This window comes from Trichoplax adhaerens, genomic scaffold (genome assembly GCF_000150275.1).
Source record: "Trichoplax adhaerens TRIADscaffold_14 genomic scaffold, whole genome shotgun sequence".
Lineage (NCBI taxonomy): Eukaryota > Metazoa > Placozoa > Uniplacotomia > Trichoplacea > Trichoplacidae > Trichoplax > Trichoplax adhaerens.
The window spans coordinates 1463235-1473518 of record NW_002060956.1 but is presented as its reverse complement, the minus strand read 5'-3'; the positions used below and the strand labels follow the sequence as shown (position 1 = coordinate 1473518).

General features: G+C 35.3%; 1 protein-coding gene across 1 annotated transcript; it reads left to right on the top strand.

Annotated features, from left to right (window-relative positions):
* Positions 1–2254: 2254 nt before the first annotated feature.
* TRIADDRAFT_60275 (uncharacterized protein) lies at positions 2255–9402 on the top strand (the record flags this gene model as incomplete). The annotated part of the gene is made up of 11 exons (XM_002116273.1): positions 2255–2483; positions 6186–6268; positions 6965–7010; positions 7285–7413; positions 7509–7588; positions 7671–7829; positions 8160–8325; positions 8520–8642; positions 8705–8785; positions 8887–9030; positions 9272–9402. 11 exons carry the CDS (start codon positions 2255–2257, stop codon positions 9400–9402), a joined length of 1371 nt encoding a protein of 456 aa, XP_002116309.1.
* Between the last annotated feature and the right edge of the window lie 882 nt (positions 9403–10284).

Sequence of the window (10284 nt, the reverse complement as noted above, 5' to 3'; positions counted from 1 at the left end):
GCGGTGAATGAAACTTATACTATCATTCCCCTATAATGAATTACTGTATTCAGTACAGTACCAATTGAAGTGCAGTATACTCTAGAACAAAATTCATACAGGCTAGTAAACTACATCATTAGATGGTTGATACAGGAATGAATGCAATAATAAGATAATACGATTGTATTCATTAACTTTTTGAATGTTTAACGTGAAATTTGAACTTTGTTACTATTGCTTAATTTGAAGATCCATAAATTAACGGATTCAATGCACATTTAGCAATTGCACTATATCACATTAGTGTGTGCAAAGTGAAGTATATATTCTTATTAATCTGTACTGAAAAACGAGCAAATTTCACATCATCAACACAGACATCCGACTAGAGCGATACTGTACGGACAGTATACATTGATTTAGCTATAGTGTGCACTAAGCTATCGGATGTGCTTGTTGATCTACACTATACTGTTAATATAAATGAATGCTTTAATAACAAATAACATGGATTAAAAAAAAAAGACTAAGATTCGGTTTCCAGTTATGCTACATAGAATAGTTCACTTTTAGATTTGATTTCAGTAGTCAATATCATCCAGTTTTCATGATAGACACCAAGCAACGCATAAAAATTTGTATGAAAGCGTCTACCGTACACTATCATTTTAATATCTAATTATAAATTAATTAAATAGCTATCCTGTAAACGACTCACAGTATCATCTCAATTGATTGTACAGTATATTTAAAGTAAAGAAGTATAGCTTTGCATGGTTCAACTCCGATGGCTGACACAGCCATTTTTAGCTTTAAGCCATGCAACAATGATGCAACGTACTTGCTCCCTTTCCTAGTGGTAAACTGATTGCTCGTCAAGTAATAGTACTTGTATTTCAGAGTATTCTCCGACTGCACGCTATACGGGATATCTACTGTACTGTGTATGTCGATACTTTTTAGAACTGCGTCAGTAGACGCTACAGTATTCTGTGCTTCAGTCTTGTCTCCTTTCACGCTAACCAACTTGATATTAAGTTAGTCATGTTGATGTCGCATCTATCAATATCTATCAAGTTATGTAGTGTAATGATCAAAAAGAAACATCATTTCCTATCTATTTCAACAGTAAATCATTCTATAAAGGCGGGTAACGTGCTGATCTTTACAGTACATCGGTGGATTGCTGATTAGGCAATTCTAATAATGTACAGTACAGTACAGTAGAGTACTCGTATCGTTCGAGGTGAATAATCCATGGCAGCCTTATTGAAAACAAGACAAAATGCAATTGGCTCCAGTTGGTTTGGTCTTTCCCTTGACACAGTTGTGTATTTATAATATCTACTTGATTTACTTGAGCTTACCTTGTATCGTTTTGGCAAATTGTTCATTCAATAAACCAGCCAGAGTATCAATAAGATCTTTCTATAACTATTTTATCAGTCATGAAATGATAAGCTTGGATCCCTAGTCCAGTTGCAAACTTATAAAATGCATCCACTTCTTTAAACAAGGTTGCGCTGAGATTGGAGTCGATCCTGTTTCTTGGCCAAATCGCCAGTGAATGAGAAAAATGCAGTAAATAGTGTAACAGTAGAGTACCCAAGCGACAGAAAGACTCAAGACTGTACAGTGTAGAGTAGAGTGCAGAGTACTGTACACAAGTCCCTAGCATGCATTACAGTACGGTACTGTACTGTACACTAGGGTACTGTACTACAGTACTGAGTACTGTAGAGTTCAGCATGGGCCATCAACTCGTCCATGTCCATGATGTAGCGATGAGTTCATGACGTCAGTACACCACGTGATCTGAATGGCAGAGTGCTTTGCTAGTGGCATAGTACTTGTGCTTGACTGTAGTGGAGACTGTAGGACCAGTAGACTGCTATCGGCTGAACTCGCTTGTGGTGTAGTCGACTAGTGGTGCACTTTGGCACGTTTGTACTTTGTGTCACCGTGGTGGCGGAAAACTGCAGTACTGTACTCATTTTTCTTTTCAGCGGGTAATCCAATCTCTACAGTACGGTACAATTTCAACGTTGAGTGGAGTCGCTACTGTACTGTAGTACAGTACTGTAGTAGTGTACAGTAGCCACTTTGTTCAAGCTAACTTTTACTGTAGCTGTGTTGGATAATACTGTACTGTGTTCCAAAGTTACAGTATAGTCGATAACACGCATCGCTGTCATCGCAGATCTTGCAAATTACGTACATAATTATCAGGTGATAGGAAGCGACTCCAAGAGTCAGTCAGCGAAAGTGAGTAATGGCAGCACCTGGTAACAGTAGTAATGGACCGACAACATCCGTCGATAGCAATGGAAATGATTCATTACAAATAACAAGCGCCGTAAAAGATAAGGACGCAATCAAATTGTTTGTCGGTCAACTGCCACGCGACTGTACGGAAGAAGATCTCCATTCATTATTTGATCAATTTGGTCCGATCTACGAGTTAGCTGTTATCAAAGATCGAACTACCAAACAACATAAAGGTAGGTTAAACAAGTAGATGCATAAGCGATTCAACATGCATTGGCCACTTGCTCATGAGTTTACGAGCTGATACTATCAATTTCACTTCATCCCTAGTCTTTTTACTATAGTATAGTGCATGACGAAAGTGGAGATGAGAGACACCCAAGTGACCCAATAACTTTGTAAAACGATAGTATACAGTAGACTGTAGTCAAGTAAAAAAATGATGGAAACTGGTGCTGCTGTTATAGCATTTAAAATACTTCATCTCGACACATCTGTGCGTATATCATTGGCATTTTAATGATAGATGTATTGTTGGTCAGCAACGATCATTCCACAGTAGAGAACAGTATCGCCTGTAAAGAAGTGATTTTGCATCTTGATATGGAGGAAAGAATGATATTGTAGACCCAACCATGGACAGTTCTAATGGATGACTTGATGTTCCGTACAGTATACTGTCTGCAACAATAGGCACAAGCTGTACAGCAGTGTTGGCTTTATCTTCAAATACTGTCATGTCCTTTGGTTTTGCGATTCGTTGTGTATCATTGATGGTGCGGCAGACAGTATAGCATACGAGATATTGTGCTTGAAGACACTGTAAGGGTTGTGAACAACTTTTAGACGTCATCTGAATAATTGTAAAGTCTGAGCATTGACAACACTCGATCCACTGTTTGTTTCATGCCAGTGATCACCATTTGCACAGAGAGTACAGTAACTCACAAGCATGGAAAATAGATAGACACCAAGCAGACCCTACACGTAGATTAGTGAGGGTCAAACTCCTCACTTTCAATTCATTTTTTGGACAAGAATTTTTTGATGAATCATTTTTTAGAAATGCCCCTTCTAATCAATGTGTTAATGCCACTGCACAGTGCAGTGTGCACGATTCCCAGTCAGTCTTAGTACAGTATGAATGCTGAATTGGTGGCATTGTCATAATGGAACGAGTCCAAACTGCTGCACTGCCAGTGCTGCAATTCACTCTGGACATAGAGTATAGTAGACTGTACGCAGTCGTAGGCACTTGTGCCGGCTGCTGTACACTAGGGAAGAATAGTGTCAGCACTTTGCAGTTCCAGACTGAGTTTTAACAGTAACATGTGACAATTGAGACAAATATTTGTCTGAGCCAACTACGGTATGCTTTCTTGGCTCGATCTTGACGACACTGTGTCGCCATCGTAAAAGTACTGTTTGGTCATGTACGATGAGTACTGTAGGTTCGGTGAACTTGAAGACGACGATGTCTAGTTTGACTAATCTCACTGCCACTCGAACAGCTAAATAATCAACTAAGTTTTGTACTGTCATATTGTCCTGTACTATACAGTAGAGAGCATTGCAGAATCGCCAAGTTTTTGTTGTCGAGGTCTCCTGTCTGCAATCATCCGTGGTTGGAATAACTTGCAATCGGATACTGATTCCAGATCTCGTCAGAACACCGTTTTCATTCTTCAATCATTTGCCTTGATAATAACGACAAAAGGAAAATTATTTGCAGTTGAAAATTAAAAATTTATCGAGGATCTGATTCTGTAGAAAAAGAATCTCTTGCATGGTCCCATCGTCGCATGGACCCCCAGAACAAATAGAAAATCTACAGTCCATTGTAGTACTGTAGTCAACACTTTGAAAGAGCTTTTTCACTCAACGCTACAGTACAGTAGCAGCCTTACAGTACTGTACTGGACTGGAAGGACTGTGGCTCACCAGCGTGTTGCTGCAGCCAATCAAAGAAGTCCAATGTGCATTGTAAAAACGAAACAAAGTATCAAAGTGTGTTCTGCATCGGATTGCCCCTAGTCAAATCTCCTTGACGATATTTCTCCATCACAATCGGCTACCATAGATCTGCAAGCACTAAATGCCGGATACTGCATATTGTAGTAGACGTTATCCAGCCTTGACAAGAATCATACAATTCATGATTAGCCATGGTCAAGTTTGACTTGTTTCTCCTTCTTGAGCGACTACGCGTGACTACCTATACTGTGCCCGATACGAAGGTGACCACTGTTGTGCACGTATTGTAATTCTAATCCACAGTCAGGCAGTACTGTACCGTTTGGTCCAATGATCACACCTAGGAACAGCGCAACGGACTCAGTATTGGAAAATACATGCGCCTACAAAGAAGCCAATGGCTATTACAATTATATTATACAGTATATATATAGAGAGAGATATTTAATTATTGATCAAATACTTTAGTATAGGGTCATTAATTTTCTCTTAACTTAATTGAGTAATGATTAAATCAATCTCCTAGTCTTCTCGCTATTACAATGACAGGCCATTAATATAGATCGTGTCAGGATGGATTCTGGAGCATGGATTAACTTTAGTCAGATAAATTCTACAATCTGCCTTATTGTACAACATCATCAGCTATAACTGCATTTAAATGCATTTTTGAATTAATGACATGAACTCCCTGGTTCCCTGCTGCGTTATTCTCCTAGCTTCACTGATGAGCGCATGCCCTATTATTACAATCAATCGAATACGGAGAGCAATTGGAGCCTAGGAAAAAATGAGTAAGCTAGGCAAGAAAATCATTAATTATCTCTGTACTCTACTCCATGGATGAAAATGAAGTCATAGAAAGGTCCGAAAGAAACATACCACTTTATCTTATAAAAATAATAAAATCAGGATAGGTATAAATAAACCGATTTATCTGTAGAACGAAATACTGCAATTATTTCTTATTCATGAGCACTACAGCTTCAAAATTGAATTTGACAGGTTGTCATGACGCAGCATGATAAAATGCAGTTTGTACTACTATGGATTGTGCTGTAGCCTGTATAGACGGTGTAATTGAATCCATACTACAGTAGACTACAACTACAATATCGAAAAGAAATCTTCAATTTTGGGGGGTTACGCATTATACAATATGCTGTACCATAGGCTACTAAAATGACATTGATATATTGCTAGCAGTCTTTGACTGCATAATGTAAGTAGCATGCTTAGTGCTTTTCATTTCATCGATTCAACAAGGCATTCTTGTTTGTTGAGAATTGAATTTAACGGTTTTATGTACCTTATATTTAGCAATCTACAACGGAGCAACTGATACTAAGTTCGTATCACTGTCTTTGTAGAGTCAAAAATTAAGAGACTTTATGAAAAGAGAAAATGTTACATCGTGTTGTAATCTGGCCAGTTTAGTGTCGTAAAGTCTATTTCAAATCATTAACTTAGATAACTGTTACACAACGACAATTTCCAATTAAAAATGTTGCAAATTATATGACCGTGAGTGCCTAGATCTTTAAAGATCAGTCACATAATTGTTGCAACGATTACTATACCGTAGCATACTATATGGATGCTGCACATAACACTATGACAATTTCAGGATTGCAATAGGCACAGTTCTTTATACTATTCGTGGCATCGTTCGCTGTTGGTATGGGTACATCATCTCTTCCCTCTTAGATGCATAGGTTAAGTTAGCAATTACGGAAATTCACGTTGCCAACATTGACATTACTTTGGGCTAAAACTGATATTTTCATACATTAACGTACAAGTACAGACCAATATTGTTATAGTAGTTATTGATGTAAAAGTCATTCAGTTCATGATACTAATGAAGAGGATTAATTTATTTTTGTTTTATATTTTTCGATGACTGTACTCTGCATAAAAGTAATCTTTCCATTCTTCTATGCTTTTATTTTATGTTTTAGGATGTGCTTTTGTAACATATTGTAAGAAATCTAGTGCCGAAGCTGCTCAGTCAGCTTTCCATGAAAAGAAAGTTTTATCAGGAGTAAGTTGTTTTCGTCAAACTGCAAGTTAAAATTTGTTTACAGATCTAAACTGTCGATAATCTTCCATGGAAGTTGACATGTGCGTATAAGTGAACTAAATTAGCAGTAATAAGCATCGAAAGAAAATTTATTCAAAGAACGATAAATTATAGAAACCCAAGTGATAATGAAATCAAGCGAAATAATGCACATAATACAAATATAGCAATGATTACAATTTACTGCAAAAAGATAACATATCACTAAGTAGTTTTATGTTCTATCTTCAATAGTAAAACTTTTTAATAGTTTTATTTAATTTGGAAATGTTGTAAATACCCTAGTAAATTTTTGACCTTGCAATTCTGGCGTGACACTTTAGTAGATAAAATCTATACAAAGAAGATGACTCGAAAGTTGAATGCCTTTGCAAAATATTTATCAATCAATTGCAGTTTTAACAAGGATTTCATAGCTTTTTAAAAATTAATTAATAAATACTATACAATTCTAGGTGCCATCGCCGATACAGTGTTATTTCTGATTATGATTGCAAATGATATTAAATTTTATATTCATTTAAGAAATGAGCCTAATCGAGACAAATTCTAAGATCAATATGGTTATTGAGACATTTTTTAGATGCGGTTTAGGGTAGTTTTTATACCAAATAGAATTTAATCGTACTAATAATATACTATATTTGATATATTAAGATGCCAAGGCCAATGCAAGTTAAGCCAGCGGACTGTGAAAATCGAGGTAACATTTCAGAATGTAAATACTGTCCACTATTTAAGAGATTATCAATACTTCGGTTTTAATTTTATAGCAATAAGAGCAAGTGGTAAAATTCTATTATTCAACAATGATAAAAATAGACTTAGCCATTATACAGAAATCACAATAAAACACTTTTACTTATTACTATCACTGCGTTGTCAGCTTACCACAGCAAGTACCATAAATGATGTTTAGTTGCTATTTCGTATGAATCTATCACCAGGTTGAAATGATTTCTCTGATATTTTTATAGAAGAAAGAAAATTGTTCGTTGGAATGTTGGGTAAATTAGATGATGAAAATGAATTAAAATCTATGTTTTCACCCTATGGTAGCATTGAAGAAGTAACTATTTTGAGAGCTATAGACGGCTCTAGTAAAGGTAAATATAGTATAACTAAAATATGTTAAATAAACAGGTTAACGGGATAGCAGCTTTCTCCATTCAAAATAACTTATTTATTTGCCTGTCGCTAGGATGTGGTTTTGTAAAATTTTCGACTAAGTCTGAAGCTCAAGTAGCTATTCAGAATTTACATGGTAGCCGTAATATGCCTGTAAGTAAAAGTATTTAACATTTAGTGTAGATATTATGGGTATTGCCTTAACTACTCATATTCTATTGTTATACATTTACAGGGTGCATCTCATCAGTTGGTAGTTAAATTTGCTGATACAGAAAAAGATAAATATATCAGAAAGATGCAAAAAAATGCATCGAATAATCATATCGTAAATTTCGGTCGACAATATGCATCATATGCTCCGCAGTATAATAATTATGGATCCTATGGGCAGGTAAGCTAATATTAATTATTTATACTATTATACGAGTGACCTACAACACTCGCTAGAATTCGTTTATGCCATCTAACAGTTCAAAACCACAACTTTAATTAAAACTTGGAGCTGTAAATCACAAACACCAACACGTACTCTGAAGTATCAGACATACTTACTGTTTGCTACTTTGTTGATCGCACGATATGAAATTTCATTACTTTCAGCGGTACTACTTTTATATAGTCTCGCTCTCAATTGTGAAACAGCTCTTTCTTTACATAGCAAATTTTTTTACCTGTATTGTCATGCGTATATCACATGGTAACGATCACATTTATTTTACAGTTTGCCCTTCAACCAGCTATGCAGCAACAAAATAACTCCAATCAAAATTATGGTGTACATGTAGGATTAATGGGTCAATATACAGCTAATCACCGACTTAATGCTGGAAGTCATTCGCATAATTCAACCTCAATGTCTCACCCCCAAACTTCAGTTACTTTTCCTGGTAACTTTACAGCAATAGAAATAATAAATCATCTTATTCGTTTTTACTTACACACATATGGTGATACTTTCATCATTATAAACACAAAGTCAACGGTTCTTTATTAGTCATGCAGTAATTTATTTTCCGGGATTTGTTATAAATTGTAGCTATAAAATAATATTAATACTAGCTGTTATCGAATCGTTCCTTAGCAACAACGACTCAAAACAACTCTAATGTTGTTACCGGATCTGCTGGTGCTGTTGGATATGGCTTCCCTGGGTATCAAATTAACATTAACGGATTGGTGGATCAAATTCAATCTCCCTACAGTGGTAAGTGAGCATTTGTACTCTATTACTGTTTGTACTGAGATACCTATAATACTCATACATAGTCAAATATTTGATAGCCCAATATGCACCTTTCAATCACAATGCTGCTTCGGTTTCGGCGAGTACAGTATCCCCTAAGGAAGGTAATTGCAATTTTGACCCTGTTTTTATTATAACTAAGAAATACGTATGAAATCATTCATAATTGTTAAAGTATTAATTATAATTTTTTATTTTTGACTAGGACCTGCTGGCTGTAATTTATTTATTTACCATTTGCCACCAGAGTTCACAGATTATGACCTCCATAATATTTTTGCACCTTATGGTAATGTGGTTAGTGCGAAGGTGTATATTAATAAAATAACGAAGCAAAGTAAATGTTTTGGTAAGTTTAAAGTCAAAAACTAATTGATAGATTTTTTACAATTAGTGACAATAAAATGAATCATAAAATATTTCAAAGATGCCTTTCCAATTATTTCGACTAGTTACATAACATGCTTATGTTAGCTATTTGTTATAAACATTCACCTAGTTATAATAACAACAAAAGTACTATTGTGCTGTTGAGGTATCTGTTATTCACTTGCGCTCTCAATAAAGTGTAATTTTTCTTACCCTGTTAGGCTTTGTAAGCTATGACAATGCTTCGTCTGCCCATCATGCAATTTCTACATTAAACGGTATGATGGTCTATGGAAAGAAATTAAAAGTGGAATACAAGAAGCCAAAAGATGCAACCAAGTCTCATAAATAAAGAAAGTAGGTTACAGTATTCATTAATTCCTTTACATAAATGATGCTTTATTTCATTTGTTATATCCTACTGTATATATAATCTAATTAGAGCCTATTTTCACTATTTTTAGGCTACTACGAGCGAGTTTTAAATATTTTAATAACAACAGTGGTACTCCAGAACAGGCACGATAGTGGATCTCTTTGAAAATAGTAAAAATCTTAGCAACAACAATAGTTTTATAATAATGTCAAACCGATTCTTGTGACTGCATAGGAGTACTGAAACTTAGCTATGTATAACTTTATAATGAAATACTGTAGTCTATTTTACCGATAAAGTCTCCGTATTAGATTCTGCTATTCCTTCGTAGTATTCGTTTTCTAGGTTATAGTAACCCTTTTTAGATAAATGTGGCTTAGTATACATGGATACGATCGACTCAATAGAGACTCTTTTTATCTATGTCTATTTTGTCCGTAATCAAGAATAAGATTTGATATAAGTTTAAATAGTGCCCTTTATAAGCAACCACTGTACGATTTAGCTAGTGCCGTACATACCAAGATATCTTGTTACTTTGACGAACTTCAATGGAAGTACTGTACACATCATGTATATTGTGCTCCATCGGAAACTACATCCGAACTATGTTCAGCTGAAATACAAGTATGATGTACTTGTCATTTATAATCTACTGTACATGAAATATCGGCTGATATTTTAAAAATTTTTGCGTTATGACGACTGTACAGACGCTGCGAAGGTATCGGCGAATAGGAAATGACAAATTCTTTAAATAAATGAAATTATATAAAGATAAATTGATTACTACATATTCGAATGTATTTGACAGGACAAATGACTGCAATATCTGATGCACACCGTTGGGCCACGAAT